Below are 18,420 nucleotides of genomic sequence, written 5' to 3' on the forward strand. Positions count from 1 at the left end.
ACTCAGCACAGGTGATGGGAAGAGGAGGAGGACAACAGAGAGGCATGGGTACTCAGCACAGGCTGCATGGGAAGAGTGAAAGGTGACAGCATCTTCTAAAATAACTGCAAACAAGGTTTTCAATTCATGGTGTTGATTTTTTAAAATTATTTTTTAAAGCCGAGACGTTTCAACCGCATGTTTCTTTTAAAGCTGGAGTGTTTAATATTTTAAACAAAGCTCAGTCTCAGAAGGGAGATGAAGTGGGCTATTAGTCGGACATTCAGTTACGGTATTAGTCTGTCAAAAGATATTATCTCTAGTAGCTGTTGATAAGCCATCCCGGACCAGAAATGGCATCAATCTTGTCATGTAGTTGTTGCCGGGGGAGCGCGACCACCGTGTTGAGTGAAACACTACCGTTGTGCCGCGGTGAAAGAAGTGTGCCGCGGTGAATAAACCGTTGTTGCCGAATACTAGTGTTGCCGCGCGAATACGACACCGTTGTTGCCGCGGTGAATATGATACCGTTGTTGCGGGTGTGATGACTACCGTTGTTGCCGCGGTGTGATGACTACGACACGTATCATCCCTGACTAGAGTTGACAAGGGCTGGTTGTACGGTCTGTTCCCAGTTCTTCACAAAACATAAGTCAATGACTGAACAACAGAATGTTAAATACAACATCATAAGTCGATCTGGATAAGAGTGTCTGCTTAGTCACCTAAAATGTCAAATGTAATCTAAATGTACCAACAACAAAGGTCTTATCTAAAAATGCAAATCAAATTGGTTAGGACGGTGTTCTTCCTGTGTTTGGCTTTGCAGTGTGGTTGGTTCACACAAAGCAGCAAGGATACCATCTCATTCAGACTGTTCTTATTTAGTAATCCAGATACGGCCTCCAGTTGTTTCATCCGCTGAGACCTCTGAGGAAAGAACCAAACTAAAGGTTGTTTGTATATTTAGACAAAGGACTTGATCAGCGACTCACAGTGAGAGAACGTTTCATGTCCAAATGCTATTCCTCATATAGTGAACTATGAAGGGTATAGATTTAGCCTGGCCTAAACTGTCGCCTAAATGTGCTGATGAATTCCTCTGGCCACAACATCTGTCAGCATTTTCCCGAAACAAGATAAGAGATTCTACATTCCACACTGTTGCAACGAGAAAGAAGTTAACAGTCAAAGGACTTGTGCAAAAATGCTGTCCACAATCTCATTCTCAACAGATAAAAGTTATATCACTGAAGTCTAGCTAAAAGTCTTATAAAACGCATTTATTTAACTAGGCAAGTCACTTAAGAACAAATTCTAATTTACAATGATGGCCTACCAAGAGCCAAAACACCTCATTTGGGGACTGAGACTGGGATAAAAATGTATTGGAGAAAAAAACACCCATCATGACAAGAGAGACACCACAACACTACATAAAGAAACCTAAAGACCAGACAAGATGAGCAGGGAATTTCCAGTCCCTCTGTTCAGTCACAGTGACGTGTTCAGGAAAATGGTACACATGAGAAGTATCTAAGACAACATTGGTAAATAGAGAAAGAAAACACAGGCCAGGGGTTGTAATCTAGACAAAACACACCAATAACACACACCACTTATTCTCTTATTGTCTAAAAACAGGCTCGTACTAAAACATTTCCAAAATTATTCAATTCATCATTACCAGACAATAGAGAGCATTGTCCGACATGCCAAAATGTATGTGACCAAAAAAATAACTGTTATACTGAAATTATACATTTATTATATGGATTGTGATGAGTGACATGAACCTACCTAGTTTGGTTTTACAGGTTGATAGCATCTTTATTCGAACTGTTGACAACCCAGTGGTGTGTCAGTGAGTGTGTTAGAGCCAAATGAATCACACAATGATGTAACTTTAGGGCTAGCTGACGTTAGTTAATGTAATGGAATTAGAATTAACTGGGCAAGTATCATATGGCTGCCAGACATAAATATAGCCATGTGGCAAAACAAAGAAAAAGGCCTAGCTAAATCGTGTAGTTAAACTAGCATCCTGCTGAAAACTGCTTGTTTAGGCTAGTAATCTAACATATTGCTAGCTAACTCCTTAAATATACATAGCTAGCTATAGGAACAAGCTAGCTAGGCTATCTAGCTAGCTTTAACAGAGATGAAAGACTATTCTCGAAAACGTGATAAGGGGCAAATACTTCAGCCAACCTTGTACATGTCCCCCAAGATAGCGCGAGTTGTCCGTCCACCCACCTAGCTAGCTAGTTATCTGTTTGCTGCCCTGGCTTTGTCAGGGACCCTTTGGTTTGGCTAGTTAGCTAGCCAGTTAGTTCGTTAGCTAGCATATCAAGTTACCAGGGCAAGACGAATACATTTTTCAATAGTTGTTATTTTTTATCGACAAGAGCACATAAGATGATAACATACCCATTTGCCATGCTGAAGAGTAGAGGAAAACCAAAGATATTCGTCAAAACTGTTATTGACGCAGTTGCTCGATGTTAAACGCAATGCCCGTCCTCTCTTCCTGGAATAGAATAACAACATAAGCGACATCACTTCCGGAAAAATACCGTTATTTGTCATGTGGGAATTCCAAACTTGTTACAATGTAACAAATTGTTAACAACGTGTAGCTAACGATCTGAAAAATAATGAATGGCACAATGAATAGATATTTAACTCACTTTCGGTTACAGGAATGAAACTCTGAAATTTGAGTAGGACCCTTCAAACTGGTAGATGTCAATATATTTGGGCCATTTAAAAAAAACCTTTATTCAACTAGGCAAGTCAGTTAAGAACATTTTCTTATTTACAATGACGGCCTAGGAACAGTGGGTTAACTGCCTGTTCAGGGGCAGAACGACAGATTTGTACCTTGTCAGCTCGAGGATTCGAGCTATTTGATATAAATTTTAAATGTAACCTTTATTTAACTGGTCAGGTAAGAACAGGTTCTTATTTACAAAGACAGCCTACCCCGGCCAAACCCAGACGACGCGGGGCCAATTGTGCGCCACCCTATGGGACTCCCAATCACGGCCGGATGTGATACAGCCTGGATTCGAACCAGGGGAGTGCCTTAGACCGCTGCGCCACTCGGGAGCCGACACAGCTGTCAGGCAATCAGCCTTCAGGGCTAGAACCATGTTTATAACAGACCTTATACCAGGGGTATGACAAAACTTGTATTTTTACTGCTCTAATGACGTTGGTAACCAGATTATAATAAATAGCAATTAGGCACCTGCTTTGCATCTTGCATAAGAACAGCCCTTAGCCGTGGTATATTGGCCATATACCACACCCCCTCGCTATTGCTTAAATAACCTACTATTCCCCCATCCCCATCGGAGTTCTTCAAATTCCTCCCATAAGATAATGTTCCATAATATAGCAAAAATGTTCCAACATCAGATACTCCTCCCCATAATATTCCGCTACCCCAGATACTGTTCTTCTATAATATAAATTTACTCGATCAGACTTGATATAGTTAGGGGGGGCTTGACATATTTAGGGAAACCCTGACTGCCAAAGCCTGTATGTAACATGACCGTCGTATTATGATACATACAGTACAGTATGCCCCCTATGCCGTTATTATATAGGTTATTTCAAATCACATTTTTATTAGTCACATACACGCGTTTAGCAGATGTCATTGCGGGTGTGGCGAAATGCTTGTATTTGCTGATAACGTTAGGTTTCTTTTGGGTTGAGCTATTGAAAACGCGTTTCCACCGCCTGAGCAGACCATTGAAATTGTATTATTAACTTCTGATTGTGCATTTCAGTGCTAGATGTATGAAATCAGCCATGTCCTTCAAGTTCATGCAGTTCAGATGTCCCGCCCCCACTCTTTCTCATCGCATATAAACCCGGGTAAACGGCTTTGCGATTGGACAGAAAACGTGCCATTACAACCCACCTAATTATGTCACGCTGAATTCGTCGTCAGAAAGGAAAGAAGCATGGCCGCTGTTTTAAGGGGGTCTCGGACCTTATGGGGAAGGAGCATCAAACATGTTGACTTTACTTTGGGTAAGGAGTTTAAAAATATAACAAAAATATGTCTACCATCAATGTTGAGGACCTGTTTGATGACCATTCCCGTCTATGACACAAAAGGCACCGCGTGTGTGCAAAATCAACGTTGAACAAAAGTTGATTAGCATTGGCTATTGTGGCTCGCTCACTTCTACTAGCGTTAGTTTGCTGAAATGGCTAGCTAGCTAAAGTCATGGGACGTTGGTTGATCAAAACATTTGTTGTTTATCAAGACGACCGACAGCCAACACCAGCAAATGTTCTTATCAAAGTGTGTCAGTGTGCATCTCGCACAAGTAACAAGTTGAGGGTCAAGTCAAATCCCACAGCTCTTGTCAGCAAGTCAGTCATTAGCCAAGCGAGTTCTGTATTGAATAGGGTGATTGTTTGCACAAATATTGTCAATTATAATGTCACGCCTTCTGTAGATGTATGCTGTACTGTACACGTGTTTGTTATAGACTCTTCCGTGATTCTAGTAATAGCTTGTAGCTCAGTGGTTCCCAACCTTTTCCAGTTACTGTACAACTGTATTTTCCTCCCCCGGGATGTCTTTTACCAATAGACCAAGTACCCCCAGGGGTCCTAATACCCCCAGGTTGGGAACCACTGCTTCAGCTTATCAACCAGCTCTCATGCACAATGGAAGGAAAGGAAAAGAGGGTGAGTGAGGCCAGTTCAGGTCATTGAGATGTAGCCCAGCCATAGCTAGTCTGTTCTGCTGCATGTCTGTATTACATCTCTTCTCATACCAGTGCTGTGCCCCTACTGTCCTCAAGGTAGCTCAACTCTTACCTTGATAACCCAACCTACTGTCCTCAAGGTAGCACAACTCTTACCTTGATAACCCAACCCACTGTCCAAGCCGGTAGCTAAACTCTTACCATGATAACCCAACCCACTGTCCTCGCCGGTAGCTCAACTCTTACCTTGATAACCCAACCCACTGTCCTCGCCGGTAGCACAACTCTTACCTTGATAACCCAACCCACTGTCCTCGCCGGTAGTTCAACTCTTACCATGATAACCCAGCCTACTGTCCTCAAGGTAGCTAAACTCTTACCATGATAACCCAACCCACTGTCCAAGCCGGTAGCTAAACTCTTACCATGATAACCCAACCCACTGTCCTCCGCGGTAGCTCAACTCTTACCTTGATAACCCAGCTTACTGTCCTCGCCGGTAGTTCAACTCTTACCATGATAACCCAACCCACTGTCCTCGCCGGTAGCTCAACCCTTACCATGATAACCCAGCCTACTGTCCTCAAGGTAGTTCAACTCTTACCTTGATAACCCAACCTACTGTCCTCAAGGTAGTTCAACTCTTACCTTGATAACCCAGCCTTGTGAAAAACGTGACCTCGTAGCTCTCAAACTCTAGGCGGCATTCTCCCTACAGTTTTCAGTGGTTAGCTTCGCCCACGACTGGCTTGTGTCAACTACAATCCCGACGCTGTGTTTTCACGTTTAGAAACGTTAATAATTATCGCTTGCAAAACAATAATCGCGGCTTTTGAAGCATGGCCCTTACATCAGCGAGACAGAATCCTAAATATAAAAAGTTGCTCTTGCTGTAGCAGGTTTGCACAGATACGCTGGCACACAGGTGTTCGGAGAATGCTAGATAGCTAATTAGCGTAGGTGGTCGCCTGTCTTCTGTCTGTTTTCTGTTCAAAAGGGCTGTAACATGGAGATATGGCTATGTTGGAACACTAACCTTTATAAAGGTGTGTATAAATGTATCCATAAAAAAAATATATATATATATTCTCGTTGATATGAAATAACATTTATGCTTCCAAAACCATACACAACGATGTGTTAATATTCAGACTGAGCGTCTGGGCGCTTTAACAAAACTCCCCCATACAGAAGACTACTTTCTCCAATGACTCTGATGTGTAATGGAACTGAGTCATGATTAAGGGCCAGTGACCTTCATTGCAATGGCAGTAGGTCTACCACACAAGACCGGGGTTGCTTCCCAACAATCTCTCGGCGTATGCTCTTGTTCACGTCCCTTCATGGAATTGACTGGCACTGGTACATGGAAACTCCCTCTAGCCCATGCCTACACCATTCTAATGCCTTTCCATTTGTGGGAGGACACAGTTCAGGAGGAAGTAGATATTATTGAGACGCAGCCATGGGGTTTTGTGTGCTGCAGTTTGTGTGTGTGGTAGTAGCCTTGTGCCGCGTTCAAATGCTAGTCGGAACTCTGACATTTACAACTTGCTGATTCGATTGCACGTGTATGACTAAAATCAGTTAGCGAGTCGTACATTTCTGAGTTTCCTAGTTCCAACTAGGAAGTGAACGCGGCGTCAGTCCAACAGTGGCAGGTCAGGTGTCTTTCCACTGAAGCCACTATAGATTGGCTGGGAGAGCCAGCCATGTGAGAGACCTGTAGCCTGGATGACTGCCCCCCTTTCTCTCACACATTTACACACCACAGTTTATTTATAAGATGCCCTTTGGCCAATACATCTCTACTTTCAGCCTTCATACTTGTGTTTTTATAGGAAATGGTGAATGAGTTCACTACCTGTTTACTTCTTTGATATGCAATTATCGTGTTAGCATTTGCTTGACTTTGGCACTACAAGGGCTGCAGTGGGTTTTCATATCAAATGGTTTAGGATTTGAAATTAAATTCATTCTCAGAAAAAATGAATGTCTGGAATCAATGTAGAAATGTATGGCCAACTTTCCTTGGTCGTATTTAGTTTTATCAAGCTTGCCTCTGCCATTACCCACTTCGATGTAGTATACAGGTCTTGGGTAACTATTGATAGGGCTGGGTTATGTTTGGATTTCATTAAACCAGAACGGCAAGGCCTAGATTAGAAGTGTCCTGGCTGTTTCAATGGACTAGGGAGCCTTTTAACAGCATTTTGCAAGAGACTATAGTTTTTCACATTCTGACAATTTATTTTTGTTAGTGAAGGCCTACACAGAAAAGCTTTAGAGCTGTCTCAGCTTGGCTGAAAGGATAACAAAAGGCTTCTGGTAGTAGTCTATTCTCATTACAAGTTGTTCCTGGGGTGGATTAGGAACCAAAAAGGGAGGGACCTAGGCCTACCTGAACTTGTCCAATAAGAAACACTAGTTTTCTTTTGGAATGTTTCGCTACAGATTGCACCGGTTTGCACTGATGAATACACCCTTGTACCTCCCAGTCTCCAGCAGGTCCATGGCCTCTAAGACCCAGGTGGGTTTCATCGGCCTGGGGAACATGGGAAAACCCATGGCCAAGAACTTACTGAAGCACGGATACCCCGTCATCGCCACTGACGTCTTCCCTGAGTCCTGCAAAGAACTGCAAGAGTTGGGTGCCCAGGTGGGACAAAAAAAACTTGCTTGTTTGCTAATGGCAGCGCATTGGGGGAAATGCACCGGCTGATGGCATGCCATAGCTCTCTGATGTGATGTCAGCTGGTAGGGGCTCAAAACACAAACAAAATACCAGGACTAAAAATAATCTATTGTAGATGGATGGAACCACTTAAATGAGTGTCCAAGCAAACTGAGTCCATCATAAGATTTTACTCTCGTCATTGCCGATCTACTTCTTAATTGAATCCTAATGGTTGTGCTTGCCTGGGGTGTAGCTTATTCATTAGGCACCAACAGACTAAAACAGGGAGGGACTACCTGAACTTGTCCAATAGGAAACACTAGTTTTTGTATTTGAAACATTTTGCTACGGCGTGCCCCTAATGAATAAAGCCCTGTTTTGTCAGATTGTGGATAACCCTGCGGAGGTGGCAGACCAGACAGACCGCATCGTCACCATGCTGCCCTCCAGTCCCAACGTCATCGAGGTTTACACTGGGCCCAACGGTATCCTCAAGTAAGATCCCTTGCTCTCGATTACTCACTGGCTATGTCCCAAATGGCTCTCTGTTCCCTTTATAGTGCACTACTTTTGACCAGAGTCCTAATACAAGATTCAAGTCCAAGTCACTTAGCTATCTGTCTTTAACAGAAACCCTTCAGACTGTTGTTTTAAACAATAAGGTGGGTACTTTACTGTTCTACAGGAAGGTTAAGAAAGGCTCGCTACTCATTGACTCCAGCACCATCGACCCAGCCGTTTCCAAGGAGATGGCCGTGGCGCGGAGAAGATGGGGGCAGTTTTTATGGACGCGCCTGTGTCAGGAGGTAAGGACTAATACAGGCTTTGTTCCAAATGGCTCAGCAGTCTAAGGCACTGCTTCTCAGTGCAAAAGTCATCACTACAGTCCCTGGTTCGAATCCAGGCTGTATCACATCCGGCCGTGATTGGGAGTCCCATAACGCGGTGCACAATTGGCCCAGCGTCGTCTAGGTAGGCCGTCATTGTAAATAAGTATTTGTTCTTAACTGACTTGCCTAATTAAATAACAAAACATATGTAGATAAATATAGTGCACTTCTTTTGACCCGGGCCCATAGGAATAGAGTGCAATTTGGGATGCAGAATTTCCTTGGGGGTCTCTGCTGCAATCTGAGAGGACCAGCCTCTCCACTCCCTAATTGTTGAAATGGACCAGATTTAGTAGATGGAGCTCTCTAGCACATTTGTGGCCCATGATGTGGATTATTTCAGAACCCAGCATCTGGAGTTTGACCCGATGACCCTTCCACACAAATGCTCCGTTCTCAGATCCCAGCAGCTCGAAAAGCTCTTTATTTGTGCCCCCCTTTTCTGAAAACGTGGTTTTTAAAGTCTACTACCAGTGCATCTCTCTCTCATAGCACAACTTCGCAACAATTACACATCTTTTACTGCAAACCAATTGACCAAGTTATATAAAGAGAACCATCTCCGTCATGATCATATGTGTACTCATGTCTCTGTTGCCACACGTGTAGCTCTGTGAATTCCACTGGGAGGAAGACTGATTTTGTATTTCTCCTGACAACCTGGTGAATACCCAGGACAGCAGACTCCCATGTGGGCCTTGGTTCAGGTTAAAATGGCCGACACGGGATCATTTCCTTTCATGTGACAAAATTGTGAATCCATTCAGTCTCTGCTTCTCATATAGATGGTTCAGTCTGGGTTATAGAAAGTACCTTACCTACCTGACAGCCTGGGTCATGAGGAGGAGGACCTACCTGACAGCCTGGGTCATGAGGAGGAGGACCTACCTGACAGCCTGGGTCATGAGGAGGAGGACCTACCTGACAGCCTGGGTCATGAGGAGGAGGACCTACCTGACAGCCTGGGTCATGAGGAGGAGGACCTACCTGACAGCCTGGGTCATGAGGAGGAGGAGGACCTACCTGACAGCCTGGGTCATGAGGAGGAGGAGGACCTACCTGACAGCCTGGGTCATGAGGAGGAGGAGGAGGACCTACCTGACAGCCTGGGTCATGAGGAGGAGGAGGAGGACCTACCTGACAGCCTGGGTCATGAGGAGGAGGAGGAGGACCTACCTGACAGCCTGGGTCATGAGGAGGAGGAGGAGGACCGACCTGACAGCCTGGGTCATGAGGGGGAGGAGGAGGACAGCCTGGGTCATGAGGAGGAGGACCTACCTGACAGCCTGGGTCATGAGGAGGAGGACCTACCTGACAGCCTGGGTCATGAGGAGGAGGACCTACCTGACAGCCTGGGTCATGGGAGGAGGAGGACCTACCTGACAGCCTGGGTCATGAGGAGGAGGACCTACCTGACAGCCTGGGTCATGAGGAGGAGGACCTACCTGACAGCCTGGGTCATGAGGAGGAGGACCTACCTGACAGCCTGGGTCATGAGGAGGAGGAGGACCTACCTGACAGCCTGGGTCATGAGGAGGAGGACCTACCTGACAGCCTGGGTCATGAGGAGGAGGACCTACCTGACAGCCTGGGTCATGAGGAGGAGGACCTACCTGACAGCCTGGGTCATGAGGAGGAGGACCTACCTGACAGCCTGGGTCATGAGAGGAGGAGGACCTACCTGACAGCCTGGGTCATGAGGAGGAGGAGGACCTACCTGACAGCCTGGGTCATGAGGAGGAGGAGGACCTACCTGACAGCCTGGGTCATGAGGAGGAGGAGGACCTACCTGACAGCCTGGGTCATGAGGAGGAGGAGGACCTACCTGACAGCCTGGGTCATGAGGAGGAGGAGGACCTACCTGACAGCCTGGGTCATGAGGAGGAGGAGGACCTACCTGACAGCCTGGGTCATGAGGAGGAGGAGGACCTACCTGACAGCCTGGGTCATGAGGAGGAGGAGGACCTACCTGACAGCCTGGGTCATGAGGAGGAGGAGGACCTACCTGACAGCCTGGGTCATGAGGAGGAGGAGGACCTACCTGACAGCCTGGGTCATGAGGAGGAGGAGGAGGACCTACCTGACAGCCTGGGTCATGAGGAGGAGGAGGAGGACCTACCTGACAGCCTGGGTCATAGAGGAGGAGGAGGACCTACCTGACAGCCTGGGTCATGAGGAGGAGGAGGAGGACCTACCTGACAGCCTGGGTCATGAGGAGGAGGACCTACCTGACAGCCTGGGTCATGAGGAGGAGGACCTACCTGACAGCCTGGGTCATGAGGAGGAGGACCTACCTGACAGCCTGGGTCATGAGGAGGAGGACCTACCTGACAGCCTGGGTCATGAGGAGGAGGACCTACCTGACAGCCTGGGTCATGAGGAGGAGGACCTACCTGACAGCCTGGGTCATGAGGAGGAGGACCTACCTGACAGCCTGGGTCATGAGGAGGAGGACCTACCTGACAGCCTGGGTCATGAGGAGGAGGACCTACCTGACAGCCTGGGTCATGAGGAGGAGGAGGAGGACCTACCTGACAGCCTGGGTCATGAGGAGGAGGAGGAGGACCTACCTGACAGCCTGGGTCATGAGGAGGAGGAGGAGGACCTACCTGACAGCCTGGGTCATAGAGGAGGAGGAGGAGGACCTACCTGACAGCCTGGGTCATGAGGAGGACCTACCTGACAGCCTGGGTCATGAGGAGGACCTACCTGACAGCCTGGGTCATGAGGAGGACCTACCTGACAGCCTGGGTCATGAGGAGGACCTACCTGACAGCCTGGGTCATGAGGAGGACCTACCTGACAGCCTGGGTCATGAGGAGGACCTACCTGACAGCCTGGGTCATGAGGAGGACCTACCTGACAGCCTGGGTCATGAGGAGGACCTACCTGACAGCCTGGGTCATGAGGAGGACCTACCTGACAGCCTGGGTCATGAGGAGGACCTACCTGACAGCCTGGGTCATGAGGGAGGACCTACCTGACAGCCTGGGTCATGAGGAGGACCTACCTGACAGCCTGGGTCATGAGGAGGACCTACCTGACAGCCTGGGTCATGAGGAGGACCTACCTGACAGCCTGGGTCATGAGGAGGACCTACCTGACAGCCTGGGGGTAGGGAAGATGAGGAAGAGCCCTACTGGCCTTCAGAAAGGCTCCAAGCTGTAAAACACTATCACAGTCTTCAGGGGAAACTCATACACTGTTTGTTTGAACTCAGCCTTTTAACTTGAGGAAAGCCACTTTGAGTTGATGTTGGCATATTTTACCATCAGGCCCTAAAGATTAGTAATGATTTATACGCATCCTTCCTGTGGCAGTGCTCTTGGATTAAGGCTGTCCAGCTTCCCACGTTGAACTTGGGTGGCTGCAGGTCACAGAGGTGTGTGTTTGGTTAGAGTCAAGTATTGCAGCATGTTACTACCTTGATACTGTGCTGGAATGCCTGTGGTTGAACATGTAATCTGTGGTCAGAAAACTGAAACCTCTCGTGTGTGTGGTGGGGGAGACAAAAGGAGTTGCATGGTCGTAATAGAGCACAGGGGAATGTGATGAGACTGGTGTCATTGTTACCCAGATGATGGTACTGTAACCAAGACTTGAGCCTTTGATCAGGAGACCGCACCAAACCCCCGGAGACCGCACCAAACCCCCGGAGACCGCACCAAACCCCCGGAGACCGCACCAAACCCCGGAGAGACCGCACCAAACCCCCGGAGACCGCACCAAACCCCCGGAGACCGCACCAAACCCCCGGAGAGACCACACCAAACCCCCGGGGAGACCACACCAAACCCCCGGGGAGACCACACCAAACCCCCGGGGAGACCACACCAAACCCCCGGGGAGACCACACCAAACCCCCGGGGAGACCACACCAAACCCCCGGGGAGACCACACCAAACCCCGGGAGACCACACCAAACCCCGGGAGACCACACCAAACCCCGGGAGACCACACCAAACCCCCGGGGAGACCACACCAAACCCCCGGGAGACCACACCAAACCCCGGGAGACACACCAAACCCCCGGGGAGACCACACCAAACCCCCGGGGAGACCACACCAAACCCCCGGGGAGACCACACCAAACCCCCGGGGAGACCACACCAAACCCCCGGGGAGACCACGCCAAACCCCCGGGGAGACCACACCAAACCCCCGGGGAGACCACGCCAAACCAAACCCCGGGGAGACCACGCCAAACCAAACCCCCGGAGAGACCAAACCAAACCCCCGGGGAGACCAAACCAAACCCCCGGGGAGACCACACCAAACCAAACCCCCGGGGAGACCACACATCATGTTTAGAACTTCCAGCTCTGCTTGTTCTGAATCCAGCAAGGAGCTTTGCTGTAGCCCAGTATGGACATATCCAGAATACCTTCTCCAACCCAGACTTACTTTGTAGTATTATTTAGTGAGATGGTCTATAATCAGGCTGTTTCCCTGTGCTTTTGAGAGACCTCTGGTTCTCTGTCCTTCATGTGTTGCCTCTTCCAGCCAGAGCCCACAGTGCGTCAGAGAGGTTTGGCAGCAGACTCACTGTTGGAAGGAATGCCTTGTTTTCTGGAGCAATAATAGGAAAGCCACACAACCTGGGATGCAGCCCAAATGGGCCCCTGTTCCCTATATAGTGCACTACTGTTGACCAGAGCCCACAGGGAGCTAGTTAAAAGTAGTGCACAATATAGGGGGTAGGGTTCTATTTTGGAACGCTCCCCTGCTGTCAGCGTAGTCATCATACAATAACCTAGTCCCAAATCCAGTCATTACGACACAGAAAAATACTATTGTTTTCTTATACATTTTAATTGAAATCAATTAGACTTGTATGTAAAGCCTTGGGAAATGTTTATCATGAAAGACTACTGTGCTGACTGGAATGAAAACGTTTGACCACAGAACTCTAGCTACGTAGCCACCAACAAACACATTCACTGTAATACATGTCCTTAGAGACTCCGTAATTTGTGTGTATTGGTTCCCAGGCTGTGGGAGATGGCAGAGATGCAGTTGTCACACACACACACACTGCTCATTATTATGGCAGAGAGACCGAGGGCCTGTAACTTTGGCAACAGAAATGAAAGGGTTGCATTTTTATCTACGCATTTTGGGGCTGTGTAGCTTAAGTTTTTAATGCATTTAAGAAAATCTCCCCACTTTTTTTTTTTTAACTGGTTACCCACATTTGTCATGGGATTTGAGACATCTCTTTCTCTCAGCCAGCTTTTTGCTGCCACTTCATTTTGTCTAAATATGTTTAGCTCCCTTTACTTTCCCCACAACCTTATGTTTGACTGAGTATGAAACTATTGCTATGGAAATAATCCACAAGCCTAGGGCTTGCCTCATTTTTCATTTCAGTTGATTTTATGTGGAATTACTTTCTCAGCCAAACTTGGTGAGAGAAGGTTGGGTGTTTGACAAGGGAACAAGCTGTTGTTTAGTAAAGTGCTCTGTAGATTTGCATCAATCTTTCTGTGATTACCTCATAACAGTTTTGAGAAGCAACAGCAGTGACTGACATACTATTGTAATGAAACCGCCATGTTTTAGAAGTGTGCTTGTCTGGCGCGCTATGTACCCAAATGTACAACGTTTCCACTTCATCAGATATTCTCAAGTTTAGGATGTTCATCTCACCCTCCTTTTCTCCAGGTGTGGGGGCTGCCAGCTCAGGGAAGCTGACCTTCATGGTGGGGGGAGTAGAGGAGGAGTTTACTGCGGCCCAGGAGCTGCTGACCTGTATGGGGAGCCAACGTGGTGTACTGTGGGGCCGTCGGCACTGGACAGGTAGTCATACACATTTACATGACCTGTCTCAAATGGCCCCCAGGAGAAATTAGTGTTAAGTGCCTTTTCACCAAGTCGGTGCAGGGATTCAAACCAGCGACCTTTTTGTTACTGACCCAATGCTCTTAACCGCTAGGCTACCTGTCCCCGAGGCCTTGGTCAAAGGTAAAACACTTTAGGGAATAGGGTGCCATTGGGGATACACACATTACATTCCTACTAGCAGCATTATGGGAGGATTATTCCAAAACGACATGGGATGTAACCAGGAGACTGTTTGTTACAGGCAGCCAAAATCTGCAACAATATGCTGCTGGCGATTGGCATGATCGGGACCTCGGAGACCATGAACCTTGGCATCCGGTTGAGTATTCCTAATGCATTCACAGCAGAGAACGCATCTCCAACAAAATGTCTTGTTGCACTTAACGCTTGTTGAACAGAACCATGCTGTGAGTATCGTACAGATCTGTAACACTACCACTATAGTCACGCACAGGAACTATCCAATGGAAAAGCTCCTTTTGTTTTTTATAAAGCTGCTACTCTTTCAACTGTCTACATGTTGTCTCTGACTCGTCCTTTACTTGTAGTTATGACTAACCAGCAGTCAGAGAAATGCCACACGGTAAACAGTAACCCACCTTAAACTTGTAAAATGTTTCTGTTTTAATGCTTGTGATTTCCTGGCCCCTGGCAGACTAGGTCTGGACCCTAAGCTACTGGCTAAGATCCTGAACATGAGTTCAGGCCGCTGCTGGTCCAGTGACACCTACAACCCTGTACCTGGTGTCATGGAGGGAGTCCCCTCTGGAAACAACTACCAGGGAGGCTTCGGGACCCAACTCATGGCCAAGGTGGGTCTCCCGTTTACTTCATCCCTCTCCTCTCTCTCTCGACGTTTAGTACACAAATGTTTGAGTGTCACAGAAGCTGATTCTTCCATTTCCTGTGACTTTATTTTAGTTAATACTATTGACAGAGACATTAACTTTCATGTAACTCGAAAGAGATTGACATGTTTTAACTGTGTACAACAAGCGGTGATGGCAGAGGGCTAATGAGTGTTTCTCCTCTTCAGGACCTGGGGCTAGCCCAGACTACAGCCACCAACACCAAGACCCCTGTCCCTCTGGGCTCCCTGGCCCACCAGATATACCGCATGATGTGTGCTCGGGGCTACGCCGGTAAAGACTTCTCCTCTGTCTTCCAGTTCCTGCGGGAGGATGAGGACAAGGAGGGCCAATAGGGGCGGGGGAACAGTACCTCCCCCCCATCCATAGCTTCACCAGGGTCTATTCCATACAAGACTACTACCATGTAGTTGGGGTGTCGGTTTGCCCCCCCCCTCTCCCCAGGACTTGTCAAGATGTGTGTATTGGGTCAAAGCCAAGAGAATACAGCCAGCCGTGATGTGACAGATCATCTCAGCACAGTACTAGACTACACTGTGTCTGTAAGATGGGAGTCGTGTTGCCTCTGTGATCCTGCCTTTTGTTAAAGTAGCTTTTTTTAATGTTTTAGATGGCTAGGCTAGAAGACAGTGGATGTTTTGAGGTGTGGGGAGGCTCTCCAAAGTCACTGTCACTCAGTAGGCTGACTAACCACTACAGCTATCACCATGACGATATCGGTGCTACCTTAGCACACGTCGTCATGGAAAGCAGACCCAAGCGTTGTCAAGGAAATGACCCGCGTTATACTTGTTAACGACCACACTCACTCGTCAACAATAGACCACTAAGACTTCAGATGATTCTTAGTTCTAGTCGCCACTCACCTCACTGCAACGTCACGTGTGTTGATCCTGATCATTGATTTGTTTTTCTCTTCCTGTGGTGGTTTTATTTACTCTTGACATGTGGAGGGATAGAATGTTCCGGTGTTATTTGTATGTGTTTTATTGTTTAATAAAAGGTGAGAGATTATATGTATGTTTCCTTCCAGTGATATTGGATTGCTTTTTGACCCACAACTCTAAAGCCTTGCACCGGTGTCTGTACTGTCTGTTAGCAGGAGGAAGACAAGGTGCCTGATGAGACTGATCTAGATAATTGCATCATTCTATATTTTTATTAAGCTCCTCGTTAGAGGGTAAGCACTTTTTAAAGTTTTGCATCACGGTACAAATATGTATTCTATCAAAGATGTCTGAGGTGTTTACTAAGCTGTCCCACATACTTACATTCATGTCTGTAGGTGACTGCTTTTTTTTTGGGGAAATAAGAGTGTAAACTGGGGTGTCTTCACTAGGAACCAAAACAAATGGCTGAAATGGGGAGGACATTACCAGAATTTATCCTGTAAGAAATGCTTGTTTTTGTTGCTAAATGTTTTTGCTACATTGTGAACTAAATAATACACCTGGCCCTGATTTAACATAAGCGCGTGTGAATTCTGCATGCACAGGAACTGTGACTGGCTGTTACAGTATAGCTTCTTCCTATAGGTCAAGCAAAATGAGCATGCAATGTGCTGTACATACAGAGGAGAAGATGGCCAAAGACCAGAAGTGGAGCGCCTCTATTGCTGCCTTATGCAACCAGCCAACCAGACGGAGAGGAGTGAGCCAGAGTGCACGTGACTGGCTGAAGGTGGTTGTGTAGTAAGCCTATAGAATTCAATAGTGGTTCTTATACACTGAGTATACCAAACATTATGAACAGCTTCCTAATACTGAGGTGCCTCACTCTTTTTTTCTCTCAGAACAGCCTCAATTCGTTGAGGCATGGACTACAAGGTGTCCAGCGTTCCACAGGGATTCTGGCCCGTGACTCCAATGCTTTACGAAGTTGTGTCAGATTGGCTGGATTGACTGTTCTTGATACACATGGGAAACTGTTGGGTGTAGAAAAACGCAGCAGTGTTGCAGTTCTTGACACAAAGCAGTGCACCTGGCATGTACTACCATACCCTGTTCAAAGGCACTTAAATCTTTGGTCTTGACCATTCACCCTCTGAATGGCACTCATACACAATTCATGTCAGTTGTCTCATAGCTTAAAAATTATTCTTTAACCTGTCGCCTCCTCTTAATCTACACTGCTTTGAAGTGGATTTAACAAGTAATCAATAATTGATCATAGCCTTCACCTGGTCAGTGTGTCATGGAAAGAGCAGGTGTTCATAATGTTTTGTACACTCAATGTAGATGTTTCCTATAAAGTTTGCCAATATAACACTGCGTTAACCCTGAGGTAGGAGAGGCCTTCCAAAGCGTGTCAGAAAAACAGAACTTATAGAAGCAAGAATGGAAGTGCTTCCAGGATACAGTAAAACTCTGTAGATTGAAGTGGCTCTTCAGTTAAGGGGTGAAATGGTCAACAAGGAGGTCTGTGTTTTCTGATGGAAATAGAAAAACTGTAGGATTCTCTTTCACTCTCTCTCGCTCTCCCAAGACAAAAGGAGAGAGCGGCATGTTTCTGATCTAGTTTACCAAGAGACACAGAGGCCAGGATGCCATAGGTCACACGATCACAAGACTAGCCCATAAAAAGTCCATTAAGCACTGGAGACTAAGTGCTGTGTTATCTGCTTGGCAGCTATTACAAACAGAGCACCACTTTGGTCCTAGATCCTATAGAGCAGAGCAACCAGGCCAGACAGGCCAAAGTGAAAGGTCCTTCTGGGTGTTTCTGGGTTAGCTACAGAGCCTGGGAGTTCTACAGAGTGTGTCTGTCCCAGATGGCACCATATTCCCCAGAGCCCTATTGGCCCTGGTCACAGGTAGTAGGAATAGTGGTTTCATCTCAGATTGGACCCTGTCTCAGGAAGAGGCAGAGCAAATTGGATGCTGTTGCTGGTTGCACCCTCACCCCATAGGCCTACTGCTTGTTTATCTTGGGGGGGTCACTGGCACGTGTCGTGGACTTTACTCTTATTTAAAAAATATTGGTAGATGTGCATTCAATCTACTGTGACTACAAATGCAGTGCAGTTAGAGAAAAGGGAATTGAAATGGTGTGATCTTGAATAGGAGTGTGTCCTCTTCCACCTCTGTAGGTTGTAGTCTACCGACCAGCAGCCAACCTCACTGACACCTCTTCCACCTCTGTAGGTTGTAGTCTACCGACCAGCAGCCAACCTCACTGACACCTCTTCCACCTCTGTAGGTTGTAGTCTACCGACCAGCAGCCAACCTCACTGACAACTCTTCCACCTCTGTAGGTTGTAGTCTACCGACCAGCAGCCAACCTCACTGACACCTCTTCCACCTCTGTAGGTTGTAGTCTACCGACCAGCAGCCAACCTCACTGACACCTCTTCCACCTCTGTAGGTTGTAGTCTACCGACCAGCAGCCAACCCCACTGACACCTCTTCCACCTCTGTAGGTTG

At 47.1% G+C, this 18,420-nt stretch overlaps 1 protein-coding gene across 1 annotated transcript; it reads left to right on the plus strand.

The window, feature by feature from the left end:
• Positions 1-3,869: 3,869 nt before the first annotated feature.
• Positions 3,870-16,012, plus strand: LOC106596865 (3-hydroxyisobutyrate dehydrogenase, mitochondrial). Its single transcript, XM_045719195.1, is given in 10 exon segments — positions 3,870-4,029; positions 7,217-7,377; positions 7,781-7,890; positions 8,081-8,148; positions 8,151-8,201; positions 13,950-14,041; positions 14,043-14,084; positions 14,371-14,447; positions 14,785-14,941; positions 15,166-16,012. Coding segments are annotated over 10 exon segments (996 nt in total). The 5' UTR covers positions 3,870-3,959; the 3' UTR covers positions 15,334-16,012.
• Positions 16,013-18,420: the final 2,408 nt, after the last annotated feature.

This window comes from Salmo salar, chromosome ssa05 (genome assembly GCF_905237065.1).
Source record: "Salmo salar chromosome ssa05, Ssal_v3.1, whole genome shotgun sequence".
NCBI classification, from domain to species: Eukaryota; Metazoa; Chordata; class Actinopteri; order Salmoniformes; family Salmonidae; genus Salmo; species Salmo salar.